At 37.8% G+C, this 21,626-nt stretch overlaps 1 protein-coding gene across 1 annotated transcript in view; it reads right to left on the reverse strand.

Moving 5' to 3' along the window:
• The window catches only part of CC2D2A (coiled-coil and C2 domain containing 2A), a 121,344-nt gene that overhangs the window by 1,121 nt on the left and 98,597 nt on the right, over positions 1-21,626 (reverse strand). The window contains exons 28-33 of the mRNA XM_081813176.1: positions 18,354-18,443; positions 16,690-16,803; positions 15,069-15,203; positions 4,063-4,185; positions 2,253-2,311; positions 605-779 (exon numbers count right to left, since the gene is read on the reverse strand). Coding sequence (XP_081669302.1) covers positions 605-779; positions 2,253-2,311; positions 4,063-4,185; positions 15,069-15,203; positions 16,690-16,803; positions 18,354-18,443 — 696 coding nt within the window. The remainder of the gene's footprint in view (positions 1-604; positions 780-2,252; positions 2,312-4,062; positions 4,186-15,068; positions 15,204-16,689; positions 16,804-18,353; positions 18,444-21,626) is intronic.

Genomic DNA, 21,626 nt, shown 5'->3' on the forward strand with positions numbered 1-21,626 from the left:
GGTCGATCCCAGGACCCTGAGATCAAGACCTGTGCTGAAACTAAGAGTCAGACTCAACCAACTGAGCCACCCAGGTGCCCCTGAAAACCTAGTTTTAGTCCGTGAATAGTATTAAATGTCCAACTTGACTTCACCCTGTTTAGCCAACAAGGCTTACTGTCTTAATTTGAGACTGCTTTCTAGGTTTTATTATCCATACAGCACTACTGACAGTGGAGAGGACTTACGAGAATTTTTCTTAGCACTGAAAAGCAATTAGTATAAAATCATCTCCTTAAAACTGATCAGGAGTGGTTGGTTTCACCTTTAGAGTCTAATATGATTTAGTCAGATGTTTTAATTGTATTTAATACTCTTGGCAATGCATTTTATTAAAGGTATTTTTCATTGCATAGTCTTACAGCATTTTCAGTTTATAGAGGTATTTTGCTGTTTAATAATAGCTTAATTACTGAGATTTGAACCTTCAATTACATCTTTTGCTGCTTCACCTATGTACTGTGGAGAGCAAAGTAGTTACTTTGATTCTTTAAAAATCCAATACCATGCAATTTCCAATTTGAAATGAAATCCACAGACTCAGTGGAGAGCCATTTGTACTTACCCGGTAGTCTCCCAGCTGTTTGAGCAGCTCCGCTCTGTGGTCATCTATGTCTTCTCCTTGATTTCTCTCTAACACAGGCAAGAAGTGCCGTAGAGCGGAGGTACAGTACCTGTTCCATCTAGTCAGATGGCGTGGCCTCCAGTCCATGATTTTTTCTTTTAGTATTTTTTCAATCCTGTTTATAAAAAAGAAGCTCTATTTTTTGCAAGGGCTTTTGTAAACAAAGATAGTTTATATGCAGTGGGGATTCAGGTGGAGTTGTTCACTAGGCATAGTTTATGTTGAAAGCCTTAATATTTGTAGGGCTTTTAATGCTGCATATTGATTCTTTACCCTGTGCTGTGACTTCTGTTTATGAAGATTATTTATCTGAATTTCCTTAAGACTGTTCTTAGGATATCCATCATCACTAAGCTTTACATTCTGTAGATCCAATACGTATCATATTAACTACAAAGCAGGATATCAAAAATTAAGTTGAAAACACAGAATAAAGGAAAACAGCTAACATGTATTGAGCCTTTATTTACCAGGTACTGTGTAAAATGCTTTCTGTTCATTTTTACTTAATCCTAACAGTGACTATGAGGGGGATATTGTCCCAGTTTTACTTATGTGGGGACAGTTTGAGGTAGGATGAGTGACTTGACAATGGCAGGGAAAACGGGGGTTTGAGTTGAAACCCTGTCAATTCTAAAGCCTCTTGGGCCTCCCTAGCCAAATGCACAGATTTAGAGGACCCAGCCAGCTCCCCACTGCTTAGCTGCAGGATCCCCTTCTCATTTGGCACATTATACATATTTTTGTTCAGGGTTTCAAGATGGTCTGAGCAAGAGTATGGTTGAATTGCCATGCATTTCATCAATATTGGATAAATAAATAATGGTCTAGTTAATAGACCCACATTATTCTGAAACTATCAGAAGAAGCAGGCTTTTGGGGGAATTAGTTGTTCTAAATAGGGATCTCCAGTAAGGCTTTATTTAAAATTTGAAATTGAGAATAAATTGGAGTCTTCTAGTAATAATACTAACTTAGAAAGGGTCACATTTATTCTTGAGTATTTGACATGCTGCTCTTTACACAGCTTGATACAGTAGAAAGGGCACACACAGACTTTGAAATCAGAAAGATCTGACCGGGCTCAGAAACCCCCTCTGACACTTAACAAGTATGTTGACCCCTTTGAACCTTGGTTTCCACATTTGCAAAACTGGGAGAGTAAAGTTTTGTTTTACAGGGTTATAATGATTATAGGGACTCTTACTAGGCTTCTCCATGTGTTAGGTTTATAAACCAGCTGAAGCTCAGTAAGCCACTAATTGGACAAAAGAGGCATATTTAAGCTGAGGATTATGATACATCTGAACAAGACCCATAATAACATGATGCTGAGCTCTCATGAGGCGACGTTTTGGGGGAACTACCTATCACTAATGGAGGTCACTTGTGTTTGTTCCATACCATGCTGATGTGAAGGCCTCCCTTTGAGCTATGGGATTTAGAGATCACATCTGTATTTGGTATCTGTCTATAAACATGAATTAAAGTTTAATTGCTCAAATTATTGATCCAGGCTGAGAATTGTTTAGTTTGGTATTACACTCCTAGTGACAGATTGTGTGTGGATTTATGGGTATCATATGACCTGTCTTGTAGCTCAGCTGCGGCCGCTTTGTCTGTGCGCTGGTAAATTAGTTCTTCTGGCTATAAAAGAGAAAATAGTTCAGAAATTCTAGAAATCACTTACACTTAATTTGGATAGCTATCCATTCTTTTCTAAATCTTTAAAAAAATTATGAAATCTGAGACATTCCTTCAGACACAGAGGATAGTATGGATACCAATGTACCCAGGACCCACGGTAAGTACAGTACCACAGATAAATAACAGCGCTGTGTAGTTCTTAATTTCATCTCCTTTCTCTGTCATCATAGAAGCAGCTATGACCTGGATTTGTTTTTTAGCACTTTAATTCAACATGTATCTACTGGGTGCCAGGCACTTTTATAGGTGATAGGCATATATCCATGAATAAAAATCCCTGCCCTCCTGGTGTTTACACAGGAGGTGGAGATAGACAAGTTAATGAACTGTACTTACGATTTTATTACAGATTTATGTATCCCCAAACAATGTATTGTTTTGGTTTGGGTGTTTTCTAAACTTTTTGTAATTTTTTTTTTTTTAATTCCAGTATAGTTGACACACAATATTACATTAATTTCAGGTGTACAAAGTAGTGATTTGACAAGTCTATGTAATAGTTTTATACTGTGAATACACAGCTTGCTTTTTCTCCCTTAATATTTATTTAGGGGCGCCTGGGTGGCTCAGTCATTAAGCGTCTGCCTTCGACTCAGGTCATGATCCCAGGGTCCTGGGATCGAGCCCCACAAACCGGGCTCCCTGCTCTGCAGGAAGCTTGCTTCTCCCTCTCCCACTCCCCCTGCTTGTGTTCCCTCTCTCACTGTGTCTCTCTCTGTCAAATAAATAAATAAAATCTTTAAAAATGTATATATATTTATTTAGAGATAACAACACCCATATTTTTAGAGTGCTAAGATTTATTAATGTTGATTCATTTGTGTAACTACTATAAAATATTCCATTATGTACTCTTCATAATTTGTCCCTTCTGTAATTCCAGTTCTTAGGCTATTATAAACAATGTTTCAATGAAAAATCTTGTATAACAAGTCACCTTGTACACATGGAAGAATTTCTCTAGGGCACTGTTTTTTAAACCTTTTTTTTTTTAGAAGGGTCTGGGTCACAGTAAAAATATGTATTATACACTCAGTATACACATACACACATACTTATATAGCTAACAAATTAAACAGAAGTTTTAGTAAACAATTTTCATGCTTACTACTTATAATCTGGCCAGGACCGTCTAAATTAATTTTAGGAGCCCCTACTAGATCATGCCCTGTGATTTGATTTCATGTTTTAATGGCAGTCATGAAATTCAGTCATTAATTTAGTGAATTGAGACCAGCATTTAAGAAATTAAATAGAATATATTTTGAGGTACTTTATATCATGAGGTTCATTATATCAAAACTTCACATATATATATACTGGTTCATGATGTGGTGGTAATTTCTTATTGGGAGTTGGGCTCAACTAAGTTTGGAAAAACATTATTTTTGACTGAATATCTAGGAGTAGAATTAAGGGTCAAAAAATATCTGGCTACCCAGTATAATGATTTCAAATTCCTTCGTCTACTTTTTTTTTTTAAGAGAGGGAGAGAGAAGGGGTAGGGAGGGGAGGGCAGAGGGAGAGGGAGAGCGAATCTTAAGCAGGCTCCACACCCAGTGTGGTGTCCTACCTGGGGCTCGATCTCACAACCCTGAGATGCCCTGAGCTGGAATCAAAAGTCAGACACTCACTGACTGAGCTACCCAGGCACCCCCTTAGTCTACATTGTTAATAAAAGAATTATATACCTGAACACTAGAAAGGCCAGGATATGGAAGGCTTCTTGAAAAGAAAGATTTCCATAGCTTGGGCTTGGTGACATCAAAGTTTATCCGTAGTGGGGAGTCATATCGTTGAATATTAAACCAAATCTAAAAAAGAGAAGACTACATTAGCATATATGGCAGCATATATATATATATATATGCATGTATGTAGAGAGAAAGCAGAGACAGCAAGAGGACACACAGGATGCACTTTTCTTTTTGCATATTTTGATTTGTAAAATCAGCATGCCTTCTACAATCAGAGGCATCATAAAATGGTCACTGGCCACTTTTTCATATTTCTTATATCTGAAGTTGAGGTGCACCTTACCGCTGATTGTAGGTTGACAAAATAAGATAGTTCCTGATAAGGAAAAACTTTTTAGAAGATAGACAAGGCTATTCCTTTCTCAGTCTGGCTTTTCCTAACTCGGTTCTTCCCAGCCTCCTAATTGAGTTAGGCGTCTACCTCTTTGCTTCCACAGCACTCTGTAATCTCTGAATAGCACCTGTCTTGTTGAGGCATGCAGCATATTGGTTCTGGAATCAGGCCACTTGTATTTGAATTCTAGCTCCAACATTTACAATGGTGTGACCTTGGGTGATTTTTTTTTTTAAGATTTTTATTTATTTGTCAGAGCACAAGCAGGGAGAAGCAGGCTCCCCGCTGAGCAAGGAGCCCAGTGTGAGACTAGAACCCAAGACCCTGGGATCATGACCTGAGCCGAAGGCAGATGCTTAACTGACAGCCACCCAGGCATCCCTTGGATGATTTATTTAACTTCTTTGTACCTCATTTTCCTCCTGTTTGAAACTGGGATAATAGTACCCACCTCAAGGTTGTTGAGGCAGATTAATTCACCTCTTAGAACAATGCCTGGTACATAGTAGGTGCTCAGTAATTGTTAGCTAATTTATTACTATTATTGGTGTTTATCATTGTTAATAATTGCCTGTCCATCCCCCTGCCTCCTCACTAGGTATGGCATTGTCTTGAGGACATTTGCCATGTGCCTCATTCACCACTGTATCTTTAGCATATAGCATCGCTTCTGGCATACAGTAGGCATATTGAACGCCCGTGTGCATCAGTGGTAAATTTGTTCATTCAACATACTTATCAACTACTGTGGGCTGAGTTTCAGTCACTAGGGATAAAGTAGTGAATGAAACAGAGTTCCTACCCTTATGCAGTAGCTAGTGAGAAGATAGTGTGAACAAATAAGTAAATACGTGGGTTTCAGATGATGTTACATGATGGAGTAGATTGTATCACTGACCTCAGTTCTTCACCCCTTCCTATATCTACACTCTGTCATGTTACTTTGCAGTTCCTCCCACTAAAAGGGTTGAAATGTATTTCCCTGCTCCTTGATGTTTGGTCAGTAGAACAGGACGGAAGTGTTAGTGTGTAACTTCTGAGTCTAAGCTAAGGAGGCTTTGTGTGTTCCTGCTTGCCTTTTTGTGCTTCTGCCATTGTCACTGCCGAGTCCCAGAATAAACACACATGAAGCAGAGCTGTCCCAGCTGACCCAGAGAGTCATAAGAATAACTATTTGAAGCCATTTAGTTTGGGGATGGGTTTTTACTGTCTTTACTGTGGCAACAGCTAACTATAAGGGCTGTGGAGAAAACATGGGACGACATGAAATTTCAGGGTGGGCAGGCAAATTCTTGCTGGAAAGATGACATTTGATCAGAAATGCAAGAAGTGAGGGAGAAATTCATGAAGATACCCAGTAAGGGGAAAGGTCATCTATGCAGAGGAAACAGTAAATGCAAAACCTGCTTGATGTGTTGAGGAACAGTGAGGAAGATGGTAGCTTTAGAGGAATGAGCAAGTTAGAGCAAGTAAGAGATGACATCAGTGGAGGATGGGGATGGGTGGCGGGATGTCTGTCAGGTCATAAAAGGCCCTGTGGATTATTTTAAAGAGTTAGACTTGATTTTACAGTGAGCTAGGAATCCACTGGAGTATTTTAAGCAGAGGGTGACATAGTCTGTCTTCCATTTTCACACGAATATCCTCTGCTGTTTTGAGACCAGACCCAAGAGGGTAAGGGCAAACAGTGAAGTCTCCAGTTAGGAGGCTATTTCAAATAATCCAGGTAAGAGGTACAGTAGTGTGGATTAAAATAGTAGCAGTGAAATTGGTGAGCTATGGTCAGATTCTGGATATACTATGAAGCCAATAGGATTTGCTGATGAATAGGATGTAGGAGAAAGAGAGAAAGGAATCAAAGGTGACTACAAGGATTTTGGCTAAGTAACTGGACTCATGGAATTGCCCTTTATTGAGATCGGAAAGATGGAGTTCAAGTTTGGGCATGTTAAGTTTGAGATGTATGTCTGGCATCTATATGAAGATGATGAGTAGGTAGTTGGATATTTGAGTCTGAAGTTCTGGGAACTAGGTGAGCTAGAGATATACATTTGGGGATTATCAGCATATGTGTGTTCTTAGGAAGGAAGTATAGATAGAAACGATGTTTGATGAACTTTGAGGATCTGATTTTCAAATTTGGAGAAATAATGAAAAAGCAGTAAAGGATACAGAGAAGTGGCAGCCAGTGAGGTTAGGGAGGCTTTGATACTTGGAATTCAAATCAGATTGTTTTAAGAAGGCAAGGTCTTCAAGAACTACAATTTGGCCATAGGGTAGGGAATGTGCAGAAAAGTAGTGGGAAATACTGATGGAAAAAGTTGAGGTCAGATTATATAGGACTTTGAAATCCAAGGCAAGAAGTTTGTTCTTAAATCTGTATGTAGTGAGGTACCTCCGATAACTTTTTGAGTGATAGAATGATGAAGCTGAAGGTTCAGAAACTTAGTCAGTGATCAGTGTACCAAATAATTGAGTTGGAGAGATTGTTTAGTTGGTTATTTATAGTAATGCAGGGTGAAACAATAATGGCATGGCCTGGGAAACAACAGGTAGAATCTGTATGATTTGGTATCTGTTAATAGGATTGAAGTAGGAGGAAGTAAGGGAGAGAGGAAATCAAGGACAATTCTGAGAGTGAATCTGGGTAACTGACATCTATAGAAACAGGAAGCCAGGAGGAGGAGCCGGTTTTGGAGGCAAGGGGGAAATGATTTGAGTTTTGGATGTGCCAAGTTTGAGGTTTATTATATATATATATAGAGAGAGAGAGAGAGAGAGAGAGCACACTGGTGCATGAGCAGTGGGAGGGGCAGAGGGAGAGGGAGGGAGAGAATCCTTGAGCAGACTCCCTGCTGAGCACAGAGCCAGAGGCAGAGCTCTATCCGAGGACCCTGAGATCATGACCTGAGCTGGAACTAAGAATTGGCTGCCCAACCAACTGAGCCATCCAGGTGCCCCCAAGTTTGAGATTTTGATAAAGCACTTGGGTGTCTCGCAGACAGTTGAAAATTCAGGATCCAAAGAAAGATTCTGGAGCTGGTGATAGTATTATAACTTCTCGGCCAGGATAGCCTAGATAGAGTTACAGTTAATAATAATAGGTGTGGTCCTGCAAGAAATCTAAATATAGAATTTTCAGGAACATAGACTTTTCTTTTTTCATTTAGTTTACTTTATTCTTTTTTTAGTGGTCTTCAAACCTTTTTTTTTTTTAATTAACATATAATGTATTATTTGTTTCAGGGGTACAATTCTGTGATTCATCAGTCTTACACAATTCACAGTGCTAACCACAACACATACCCTCCCCAATGTACATCCCCCAGCCACTCCATTCTTCCCACCCCCCTCCACTCCAGCAACTCTTGATTTTTAAGGGGTGGGAAGAAGAGCCAGTGAAAGAAACCTAAGAAACTCTTAAGAGGAGGAAATGAAAAATGAAAACCAAACAGTTCTTTATCTGCAAACCAAGGTGGAGAAAGTGTTTTTTGGTTGTTTTTTGTTTTGTTTTTTCACGAAGAGGGTATTAGCCATGTCATGTGACATAGAAAAGGAGAAGAGAATGAAGATGAGAGTAAACCATTGGATTTATTTATCCATTAGCAAGACAATGGTACTTCTTAGAGTTGAATTTCTATAGGATGGTCAGGGAAGAGGAGCTAGATTATTAAAAGGGTTAAAGTCTGAGTTTACTGAGAACATAGAAGCAGGGGATAAAATTAGTAATTGAAGAATTTTGGAAGCAAAGGAAAGAGGGGCAATGGTAGTTTAGGGTGTATCTGGGTTGGCAGAAGCATACAAGCACACCTCTGAGATATTGTGGTTTGGTTCCAAACCACTGCAATAAAGTGAATATCGCAGTAAAGGAAGTCAAGTGAATATTTTGGTTTCCCCAGTGCATGTAAAAGTTATGTTTACAATATACTGTAGGCTATTAAGTGCACAATAGCATTATGCCTAAAGAAACAATATACATACCTTAATTAAAAAAATATTGCTAAAAAAATGCTAACCATCATCTGGGCTTTCAGCAAATTATCATCACTGATAACAACAGACCATCATAACAAATATAGTAGTAATGAAAAGTTTGAAATACTGCAAGAATTACCAAAACATGACACAGAGACACGAAGTGAGCAAATGCTGTTGGAAAATGGCGTCGACTGACTTGCCTGGCATAGAGTTGCCACAAACGTTCAATTTGTAAAAAACACAGTATCTGTGAATATAACGAAGCATAACAAAATGAGATATGCCTATATTTTGGGACCGTTGGACTTCTGAGCATATCAGTTGGCAGAGAAATTGAAAAAATATAGGGGCAAGTTGGAATAATGAGTAGAGGTATGTCTTGCAGTAAGAGTGGAAACAGAAACACGGGTAGAAAGGGGAGACACTTCTTTCCTGGCAAAGGAGTACAGGAGGAGAAAGGCTGACAATCCAGAGAGGCTGTGTGGTGGAGCAGAGGGCAGTGGAGGTTTTAGAGCATAGTATCAGGCCAACTAGGCGAGGGTGAGGTCCTCTACCGAGAGAGGTCAAGGTTTAGAGCAGCTTTGGAACAGCTGCCATGAAGGGTGCCCAACATCATGTGCAACTGTTGTGCTTCTTGTTAGTAAGGGGCTGGGGGTCTTCCTCACAAAACTGGGCTTTATGTAATTAGCCATATTGTTTTGAGAACAGACAGTAATTGTTTTGAGAACTAATAATAATTTTGACAGAAAATGGAGTTCTTTGAGGGCTTTTTCAATGCCAGTTGACTCTGCTTGATTACAAATGTCCTTAACCTGGTTCTTTATAAACAGGAGGAGCTCAGCAGATCGTTCATGATTATGATAATGCTTCTAATTAAAAAAGTAATGAACGTGAGAATGGTAGTCCACAGTGCTCTTCACACTTGCAGTTAATAATAGCTGCCATTTGCTGAAGACCTATGAAAGATAGGTACTTTGTTGGGTGCTTGGCATATATTCTCTCTAATTTTAGCAGTAACCCTAAAGGGTAGACTAGTGATATTTAATTAATTAATTAATTAATTAATTTATGAGACAGCAAGAGCACATGAATGGGGAGGGGCAGAGGGAGGGAGAGAGAGAATCCCAAGAGGGCTCCACACTGGGTGTGGAGCCTGACACAGCACTTGGTCTCACAACTCCCAGATCATGACCCGAGCCGAAATCAAGAGCCAGATGCTAAACAGACTGAGCCACCCAGGTGCCTCTAGACTAGTGATATTTAAAGTAGGATGCATACACCAGAGATATGAGGAGAAAATATTAGATCTTCTAATGCCTTTTTATTTTTAAGAGTTTTTTCTGTGTATAATGTAATAATATGTTGATGGGCAAATAAAATACATAATTTATAAACAAAAATGCATATATTGTGAGTGCATGCTCAAGTGATTTTTTTCTGACATCCATGAAGATTGAAAGTGAAGGGATGGAAACAAATCATACAAGTGAAAGCAAAAAGAAACTGGGGTAGCAATACTTATATTGGAGAAAATAGACTTTAAAACAAAGACTGTAACAAGAGACAAAGAACACTACATAATGATAAAGGGGACAATCCAAGAAGAGGATATAACAATTGTAAATATCTATGCACCCAAGATAGGAGTACCTTAATACATAAGGCAACTGCTAACAGACATAAAGGAAAAAATTGACAGTAATACAATTATAGTAGGGGACTTTAACACAACACTTACATCAATGGAAAGATCATCCAGACAGAAAATCAATAAGGAAACAGTACTTTGACAGAAAATCAACAAGGAAACAGTGCTTTGAATGATATGTTAGACCAGATGGACCTAACAGATAGATAGATATATACAGAACATTCCATCCAAAAACAGCAGGATACACATTCTTTTTAGGTGCACATGGAACTTTCTCCAGGATAGAACATGTATTAGGCCACAAAACAAGTCTTAATAAATTCAAAAAGACTATCATGTGATGCATCTTTTCTGACTACACTGGTTACGAAACTAGAAATCAGCCACAAGAAAAAATCTGGAAAGAACACAAATAAGTGGAGGCTAAATAACATGTTATTAAATAATGAATGGTTGAACTAAGACATCAAAGAGTAAATTAAAAAAAAATACACGGAGGGGCGCCTGGGTGGCTCAGTCGTTAAGCGTCTGCCTTTGGCTCAGGTCATGATCCCAGGGTCCTGGGATCGAGCCCCGCATCGGGCTCCCTACTCCGCGGGAAGCCTGCTTCTCTCTCTCTCCCGCTCCCCCTGCTTGTGTTCCCTCTCTCGCTGTGTCTCTCTCTGTCAAATAAATAAATAAAATCTTAAAAAAAAAAAAATACACGGAGACAAATGAAAATGAAAAACAAAATCTTTGGGATGCAGTAAGAGCTATTCTAAAGAGGAAAGTTTATAGCAATACAGGCTTACCTCAAGAAACAAGAAAAATCTCAAACAACATAACCTTACTCCTAAAGGAGCTAGAAAGAGAAGAACAAAAGAAGCCCAAATTCAGTAGAAGGAAGGAAATAAGATTAGAGCAGAAAAAATGAAATAGAGACCAAAAAACCCCCAAAAAACAAAAAACAACAACCCCACAAAAAAACCCCAGAAAAGATCAATGTAACCAGGAACTGGTTCTTTGAAAAGATAAAAAAGTTTATAAACCTTTAGCCAGACCCATAAAGGAAAAAAAAAAAAAAAAAGGACTCAAAATCAGAAATGAAGGAAGACAAATAACAACTGACCACAGAAATACACATGATTTTAAGAGAATATTATGAAAAATTATATATACCAACAAACTGGACAACCTAGAAGAATTGGATAAATTCCTAAAAATATATAACTTAAAACTGAAATCAGGAAGAAATAGAAAATTTGAACAGACCAATTACTAACAATGAAATTGAATCAGTAATCAAAAAACTCCTAACAAACAAAATTTTAGGACTAGATGACTTCATAGGTGAATTCTACCAAACATTTAAAAAAGAGTTAATACCTATTCTTTTCAAACTATTCCAAATAATAGATTTGGAAGGAAAGCTTCCAAATTCACTCTATGAGGCCAGCATTATCCTGACACCAAAACCAGACAAAGACACAACAAAAGAAAACTGCAGGTCAATATCTCAGATGAACATAGAGGCAAAAATCCTCCACAAAATATTAGCAAACCAAATCAACAATATATTTAAAAAAATCATTTATGGTCGAGTGGGATTTACTCCAGGGATGCAAGGGTGGTTCAATATTTGCAAGTTAATCAGTATCATACATCACATTAATAAGAGAAAAGATATAGGGGCACCTGGGTGGCTCAGTCGGTTAAGCAGCTGCCTTTGGCTCAGGTCATGATCCCAGAGTCCTGGGATCGAGCCCCGCATCGGGGTCCCTGCTCGGCGGGAGCCTGCTTCTCCCTCTCCCTCTGCCTGCCTCTCTGCCTACTTGTTCTCTCTCTCTATCTCTCTGTCAAATAAATAAATAAAATCTTTAAAAAAAAAGAGAGAAAAGATATAAGCCATATATTCATATATTCATCTCAACAGATGAAGAAAAAGCATTTGGCAAAGTACAACATCCATTCATAATAAAAACTCTCAACAAAGTAGATTTAGAAGGAACATATCTCAACATAATAAAAGCCATATATGACAAACCCACAGCTAACATACTCAATGGTGAAAAACTGAGAGCTTTTCCTCTAAGATCAGTAATAAGACAAGAGATGTTCACTATCACCACTAGTCACAGCAATGAGACAAGAAAAGAAAAGGCATTCGAATTGGTAAGGAAGAAGTAAAACTTTCACGATTTGCAGATGACATGATGCTATATAAAGACAACCCTAAAGACTCCAGCAAAAAACTCCTAAAACTGGTAATTGAATTCAATGAAGTTGTAGAATACAAAATTAATATACAGAAATCTGTTACAAGTCTATACACTAATAATGAAGTAGCAGATAGAGAAATTAAGAAAACAATCTCATTTACAGTTATGCCAAAAATAATAAAATACCTAGGAATAAACTTAACCAAGGAGGTGAAAGACTTGTACTCTGAAAACTATTAAACACTGATGAAATAAATTGAAGATGACACAAACAAATGGAAAGATATTCCATGCTCAGGGATTGGAAGAACAGATATTGTTAAAATATCCATACTACCCAAAGCAATCTACAGATTTAATGCAATCCCTATCAAAATACCAATAGCATTTTCCCCCCCATAGAACTAGAACAAATAATCCTAAAATTTGTATGGAACCACAAAAGACTCCAAATAGCCGAAACAGTCTTGAAAAAGAAGAACAAAACTGGAAGCTTCTCAATCCCAGATATCAAGATATACTACAAAGCTGTAGTAATCAAAGCAGTATAGTATGGTACTGGCACAAAAATGGACACACAAATCAACAGAGCAGGACAGAGAGCCCAGAAATAAACCCATGCTTATATGGTCAATTAATCTTCAAAAAGGAGGCAAGAATATGCAATGGGAAAGACAGTCTTTCCCAACAAATGGTGTTGGGAAAATATGCAAAAGAATGAGCTGGCCCACTTTCTTACACTGTACACAAAAATAAACTCAAAATGGATTAAAGACCTAAAAATGAGAGCTGAAACCATAAAAGTCCTGGATGAGAGCACCGGCAGTAATTACTCAGACACTGGCTGTAGCTACATTCTTCTAGATATGTCTCCTGAGGCAAGGGAAACAAAAGCAAAAATAAACTACTTGGACTACATCAATATAAGAAGCTTCTGCACAGCACAGGACACAACAAAACTAAAGAACAACCTACAGAATGGGAGGAGATATTTGCAAATGATATACCCGATAAAGGGTTAATATCCCAAATATATAAAGAACTTACACAACTCAACACCAAAACAACAACAAAACCCCCAAGTAATCCAATTTTTAATTTTTAAATTAATTTTTACTTAAATTTTTAATCCATTTTTAAATGGACAGAAGACATGAACAGACATTTCTCCAAAGAAGACATACATATGAAAAGATTTCCAACATCACTAGTCATCAGAGAAGTGCAAATCAAAACTACAATGAGATATCACCTCACACCTGTCAGAATCGCTAAAATAAAAAACACAAGAAACAAGTGTTGGTGGAAAAAAAGGAACCCTTGTGCACTGTTGGTGGGAAATGCAAACTGGTGCAACCACTATGGAAAACAGTTATATTTTTTTTCTCAAAAAATTAAAAATAGAATTACCATATGATCCAGTGATTCCGGTACTGGGTATTTACCCAAAGAAAATGAAAACAATTAATTTGAAGAGATATATGCACCTCTGCTGTTTATTGCAACACTATTTACAATAGCCAAGATATGGAAAGAACACAAGTGTCTACTGATAGATGAATGGATAAAGAAGATATATATATATAATGGAATATTACTGAGTCATAGAAAAAAATGAGATCTTGCCATTTATGACAACCTGGATGGACCTATGGGATGTAATGCTAAGTGAAATAAGTCAGACAGAGAAAGACAAATACCACATGACTTCACGCATATGTGGAATTTAAGAAACAAAACAAACAAAAGAGATTAAAAAACAGACCATTAAATACAGAGAACAAACTGGGGGTTGCTGGAGGGGAGGTGGGTGGGGGGATAGGTGAATAGATAAAGGGGATCAAGAGCACACTTACTGAGATGAGCACTGAGTACAGAATTGTTGAATCATCGTATTGTACACATGAAACTAATATAACACTGTGTGTTAATTGTACTTCAGTAAAAAATACACATTGGGGATGCATGCTGAAATGGCTTTTCTGACAGATGCATAAAGTTCAGACCACTAAGATGATGATGATAAAAACAGTCATAGCAGACAGTATAGAGTTGTCCCTGTATGTTAGCTGCTTTACACTGGTCATCTCATTCATGGCTCACAACACTCTTCAACGTAATTGCTACCTTTACCCCCATTTTACCAATGAAGAAGCTGAAGCTGTATGACGTAAGAAATTTTCCCAAGCTCACACAACTAGTAAATGATGAAGTTTAAACTCAGGTAGTCTGACCCCGTAACTCATGTTTTTAACCACTGTCTTATATGGTACCCTTCATAATTAAGTTTGCCCCCTATCACCTGGTGGGTACTAGGAGTCTCTCTTTGAAAAGGGAAGGGAAGGGAAAGAAAAAAGGAAGAAAGGAAGGATGAAAGGAAGGGAGGGAGCAGGAAAGATGGGAGGGAGAGAAGAAGGGAAGGGAGGGAGGGACCCAGTCTTCTCAGGTGATAAGTTTGCCTCACTTAGTTCTCAAAACACTATGAGTTAGGTACTTATAAACTCTGTTTTGGAAGAGACAAGTGAGGACAGAACCAGGACATAAACGCAGGTCCTCTGAATCTGAGTTCTATATTCTTTAACCTCATTGTGCTTCTCTGCAGATCAGGTGACTAATTCAACCAAAAGTCACTGTTTAGGACATCTTGCCACGTGCTTGACACTACATTTCTTTAACTGTTATGTATGTATGTTTATATAAATTTTTTGGTACATAAAATTTTATTAAATCAGTAGGTCAATTAAAAAAAAAGCAACAGTCATCCAAAGGTAATACTTACATTATCGGGACCTATTAAACAGCCCACACTTTTTAAGGGGCAGAATGTATCAAATTGTCCATAAAAATGTCCAGTGCAGGGATTCCATATTAAATAGTGACTTTGCTCCCGAGTTAGCACATAGGCAGTTGGACCCTGAAGGAAGATAGTCATTAAAACAGTTTCTAATCAATCATGCAATTGAGGTCAAGATTAGTTTGCACACAGAATTAATTACTTTGGTTGGACCCCAATTTCTAAAATTCATGGCTAATGATGAAAATTAGTTTGAAGTTCTAGGTTGCATTGGATTTAAGAAATAAAATCAAATGTTCATTTTTGCAAAATGCTTGCATCTGCTAGTACAGTAGACCAAATAGGGATAGTTAAGTATTTAGAAGGCTGATTATGTCTGAATACAGCTTCTGTTTTTAATACAGTAACTAGTGCTTGAGATACATTTATAATTATGTAAATGCATAGAAGATGTTTTGAAAAGATACGTACCAACCTGTTAGCAGTGAATACACCTGGGGTAGGGAGTGGGTTTGGGGGTTAGAGACTGACAAAGTACTTTAACTTTTTTACTCAGAGTACTTGTCTATTACTGTATTATTATTATTATTATTATTATTTTTTTTTTTTACAGAGAGCATTTATTCATTTACTGCTCGTGTGTGGACTTCCTTTGATGTTCACAATAGCCTTCTGGGGAAGGCAGGGCAAGATTTATTATCCTGGCTTCCTTATAAAACTCAAGAGTTGTGAACTGACTTGCTTAGAGCCACACAGCTCATGAGGAATAGGCAGAGCTTTGAACCCAGGCTTCATGACTTCCTAGCCTAGTGTTCTTTTCCTTGTACCAGCCTCCCTGAAAGATAACGATGGAGAATGAATTAGTTTTTGGATGTGATAATACCTGCCCGGTGGCAACTCATGCTACCTAATTCCCAAGGATTCCTGGAAACTTGTGGCCTCCTTTGGATACACTCTTTGGATAAGCTGCTTCAATTCATGTGAATTTTCTAAACTCGTACCCCAAATTACCCTAATATTCCCAAAATTTAGGGACATTTGCAGTGGGCTGGGGGAAACATTCTAATAGTTGGTAACTCCAGTCCAATAAAAGTAACAATAATATCAAAATATAGCTCCTAACATTCTTTTCTTTGCTCCTGTGGTTGTCTGCTGGGTTCCCCTTTGCCTGCTGGTTAGTCGCAGATGCCTGAGGAAGCAGTGGGCATGACAGAAGAGATCTCTAACCTCGCCACACTTCTTCAGATCCCCTTCACTCCTTAGCATGAGTAGCACTGGATCACTAAGGGAATCAAAATTCTGAGTACCATGGGCAGCTGGGGGCTCAAACTAAAAGGACAGAGTCAGGTGGGGCCTTTGAGTGATAAATGTTCAGATTTGCCAAAAAAAAACCCCAATCAGAAGCACTGATCAGAGCCCTAGTACCACTAAAAACCATTTCATGTCTTATCACTGGTTCTCTCTCCCCACGGTGCAATCTCTGGGCCACTTTCCTTTCAACTCAAAGGATCATTATGCAAATTAGTACTGTTCATAATCTGGAACCTAACGCAAGTGTCTTAAGACAACTACACTCCTCTGTTGGAGCCAGCCTGCGTGGTCTTACCTCAGGAATAGCACTGCCCATCATGAGCCAGGCCTTCTTCCCCAGAGAGAGAAAATAATTACATAGTAATACTGCATGCTCTTCTTCGTCTCCTGCCAGGAGATCCAGAAATTGCTGATGGAGATGGAAAGAAAAGAAAAACGATGTTGTTGACTGACTGCTTCATTCTGGATGGGCCATACAGGATTTTTAAAAAGTCACTGTTAAAACTAGTGCCTTAAAGTAGAAGACCTATTTTAAAAATCGTTTTTTCCATATTTTGGTACTATGTTCTAATTCATTAAAACAAACAAACCAATATGGTATTTTCTCTGACATCGATGACGTGGATTTCTAGAATCAACACTATGGTGGGGGAGACAAATTTTAAAGTTTTACTTCTTGTTTTGAATTTATATATGATAGCTCACTATGTGTTGAATACTTTTTTGAAGACTATTTTTACATCAGTTTTAGGTTCACAGCATAATTGGAGTAAGAGATTTCCCATCTACCCTTGCCCCCACATGTTATCAACATCTACCCACAGAGTAGGATGATTGTTAGAACTGATAGACCTACATTGAACATCATAATCACCCAAAGTCCACAGCTTATGGGAGGGCTCACGCTTGGTGTTGTACATTTTTTGGGTTTTGACAAATGTGTAATGACATGTACCCATCATTAGAATCTCACAGAATACTTTCATGGCCCTAAAAATCATTTGTACTCTGCCTGTTCATATCTCCCCGTGCCCTGCCCCCAAATTGTTTTAAGCACATTGCATGCATTAACTCATTTAATCCTAGAATAAACTTCTGAGGGAGGTACTTCTCTTCCCATTTTATAGATGAGGACGTGGAAACACAGAGAAGGAATACCTAGGGAGTGGGAAAGCCAATCTGGCTCGAGAGCCCATGAATTATTCTGTTCTTTGCATATTTTCTTTAGATGTCTTGAGGTTGTGGAAATGTTACCTCTAATACTGTCAACATTATGTTGCCAAAATATCCTGGGGAACAAAAAATTTAGTGTACTTAAATTTCTTTGGTTTAGAGCTATCTTTCAAAGGATATTAAACAATATCCTACAATTATCCAAACATAGTACACATGAGATCCAGAAGCAGAATGAATACCTGTGATGATATATGTGTTTGTCTCATAGAAGATCCATTTGGTTGTAACATACACAGATTGTAAATTCCATGAGGGCAGAGGCCATGTTTATTTCGCTCATAGCCTGAATTTAGTACAATGTCTGATATGTGGTAGGTGACCAGGAAGTACATACGGAATCAGTAATGACATGGCATGCCTTAGGAAGCCCATAAATTATGGAATATATGAGTTCCATGTGTAATACAGAGTGTAATTTTTATTTTTTTTTTAATGAATGAAACTGGGATATTGTTAAGATAATACTGGGAGGATAAATCAGTAATAAGACTTCTGAAATGTTTTTTATTCTTTGTGCAAATATTTTTTTCTTAATTTCTGAACTTGGTCAAATGGAACCAGAAAGAAAAAATACTTCAGAATTTAGCTCAGTCTGCTAAACAGATGACCAAGTGGATTTTTATAAGGACCAATGAACACTGCAATTTAAAATTATACAAGCCTTTGGCCCGTGTTCAATGAAGTCAGCACAAACTAGTAAATCTGTGAGGAAGAGCTACTCACATCAGACGTGCTCCACATGTCACAGATGCCAGCAAATGAAACCGTGTCAGGCAAGAAAGGAATCAGTGATACATATCGAGCCACCAGTTCCTGTTTGAACAAAAAATAATCGAGCAGTTCCTGTTTAAAAAAATAATGTGTGGTAAAATAGAAAGCTGGATACTCTACCTCATTGCAAGAAAGTTTCATGTATCACAAACATTTATGTGTACAAAATGAAGTGAATGCTCACCAAGTGTTTACTGAGTGTTGTATTAACATTATGTCATTTCAGCCTCCGCACACATCCTACAAAGGAAGTCACTGTTAATATCCAGCTTTCACACACGAAGACACTGGCTGCTAGGTCACTTTGAAATGTCCTCTTTTTTTTTTCCTGCACTTCCTTACTTTCTGGTATAAGAAGGCTTTCACAGTCATCTTGTATTTCTTCTAGCTCAGTCCAGAAAGGACCCATTTCTCCAAGGAGCTTTTTAGAGAGCAATAGTACTTAGAAACCAAGATCAGGGCATCATTGTAGTTACAACTCATGTTCCTGCAGTTTGTAAACATCTTATTTGTGGCTTTTCATTTCCTTTGTGGTATCTTTGATAAACCCAAGTTCTCACTGTTAATATGGTCAAATGGATCTTTTTTTTTCTTACAGCTTGTGTTATTTTCCATCTTGTTTAAGAAATACTTTCTGTCTCATGTCATAAAGATGACTTGTAATAAGTCGTAAAGATAAAGTTAAAAAGTCATAAAGATAAAAATGCCTTCATATTTAAGTCCTCAATCTGTCTGCACTTGGATGTGAAGTAGGAATCTATTTTTATTTTTCCATATGTAAAAATCAGTGATTCCAGTAAAATTTATGTAATAGTCAATCTTTTCCTTACTAATTTCCAATGCTAGTTTTGTTATCTGTCAGGTTTGAGTGGGTTATATTTGAGTGGACTTTTTATTCTTTCCCATTTTTCTCTCTGTTATCTGTGTGTCAATACCATTTTACTTTAATTACTATGGTCTCATAATAGTCTGGATGTATGGTATGGCAAATCTTCCCACTGAGTTCTTCTTATTCCTCAGGATGTCTTGGCTATTTTGGCCCTTTGCACCGTCATATAAATATTAGAATCAGCTTGTAAAGGCCCACCATAAACGGTTTAAAAATCTAGTTCGACAGTCTTTGTTTTTTAACTGGAAAGTTTAACCCCTTTGCTTTGATTGCGATTACTAGTAAACATTTAGACTATTTCTACTACCTTATTCTGTGTTTTTTATTTTTCACACTTTTTTCTGTTTCTTTTTTTTCTGACCACTCTCTTCTTCATCCCATTTCATTATTTTATCTCCCGCCACTTTGGAAGCTATATGCACTTTCTTTCATTCTTTTAAGTGATTAATTTAGAAATTTCAACATGGGGGCACCTGGGTGGCTCAGTCGGTTGAGCCCCTAACTCTTGATTTCGGCTTGCGTCATGATCTCAGGGTCATGGGATCGAGCCCCCTGTTGGGCTCCGCACTCAGCACAGAGTCTGCTTGTCCCTTTCTTTCTCACTCTGCCCTCACCTGCTTGTGCCCTCTCTAAAATAAGTAAATAAAATCTTTAAAAAAAAAAGAAATTTCAACATGAATATTTAACTTAAACTCTATAAGTTAATAAATATCTTCACTTTCCTCTTGGAAAATACAAGGGAATTAAAATACTCTCATCAGTCCTGTCCTGACATGCATTTTTTCCAGGATTTTTGTTTTTAATCACTATTTTCCATCCTCATTGCTAGTATTATTGACGTGAAGACAATGCCTGTTTAGATTTACTCACAAATTTCCCATTTTCTTTTTTTTTTTTTTTTAAAGATTTTATTTATTTATTTGAGAGAGAGAATGAGATAGAGAGCATGAGAGGGGGGAGGGTCAGAGGGAGAAGCAGACTCCCTGCCGAGCAGGGAGCCCGATGCGGGACTCGATCCCGGGACTCCAGGACCATGACCTGAGCCGAAGGCAGTCGCTTAACCAACTGAGCCACCCAGGCGCCCTACTCACAAATTTCCCATTTTCTTTACCATTATGCGTGGTTGTCTAGGATTTTCTGAGAGTTTTCCTTCTCTGAAGTATATTTTTTAGAAATTTCTTAAGTGAGAATCTTTTGGTTGTAAATTCTCCAATGTTTGTGTGAAAGATGGTTTCACTGGATATAAACGACTAGTTTGATGGCTATTTTCCTTCAGCCTTTTGAAGATATTATGCCTTCTCTGACTTTCATTTGTGCAGCTGAAAAGTCCATTGGTTGACTCATTGTTCTTTTATAGAAAATCTGTTTTCTCTCCAGCTGCTTTTAAGATCATCTTTGTAGTTCCCTATGATATGCCTAGATTTTAATTCTATTTTATCTTATGTAGGATATACTGGGCTTCCTGCATCAGAGAATTGTTGTCTTTCATCAAGTCTTATAAATTCTCAGCTCTCTTTGAATGTTGCCTTTCTCCTTTCATACAGGGTTTGGCTGTCCTGCCTCTATCATCATTGTCTCTTAACCTTTCCTTTAAATCTTCTATTTTTTGCTATCTCTGTGCTGTATTCCAAGTAATTTCTTTGCATGCATATTCCAGTTCATGAAGTCTCTCTGTACTTACCTGTATGTAACTTAACTCTGTATTTAACTGTATTTTATGTTTTGCTTAAGCCAGTTGTTCATTGTCTCGTTTTAACTATTCTATTTTATACTTCTGTAAGTACCATGCAATTATTTTTAACAACCTGCCTGTCAGTTCTGATAGTCTACTGTTCTTCTGTTACATTTTCAATTCCCTGGATTTCTTAAACTTAGCAAACATATCTATTTTATATTCTGAATCTGATAATTCTAGTATCTGCAGTCTTTGTGGACTACTCTGCAGTGTGTGGTATGTGCTAACTCTTGCCTTCCTCATGGTGACTTATTTCTTTATTGGTGATTTTTTTTTAAGATTTTATTTATTTGAGAGAGAGAGCACAAGCAGGGGAAAGCATAAGCAGGGGAGAGGGAGAAGCAGACTTCCCATGGAGCAAGGAGCTCGATGTAGGGCTTGATTCCAGGACCCTGGGATCATGACCTGAGCTGAAGGCAGCCACTTAACCGACTGAGTCACCCAGGCACCTTATTGATGATCTTTTATGTTTGTGTTGCTTGGAACTTTGGAACTTTTTCTGTTTGTTTGTTTGTTTTTAAGGTTGAGTTTAAAGGGCGTTCTTCTAGAAAGATTTCTTTTTCCTTCTGTCAGGGATTTAGGGGCATTAGAACAGGGAACA

The sequence above is a fragment of the Leptonychotes weddellii genome, chromosome 2 (assembly GCF_054177405.1).
Source record: "Leptonychotes weddellii isolate Sample4059 chromosome 2, ASM5417740v2, whole genome shotgun sequence".
Lineage (NCBI taxonomy): Eukaryota > Metazoa > Chordata > Mammalia > Carnivora > Phocidae > Leptonychotes > Leptonychotes weddellii.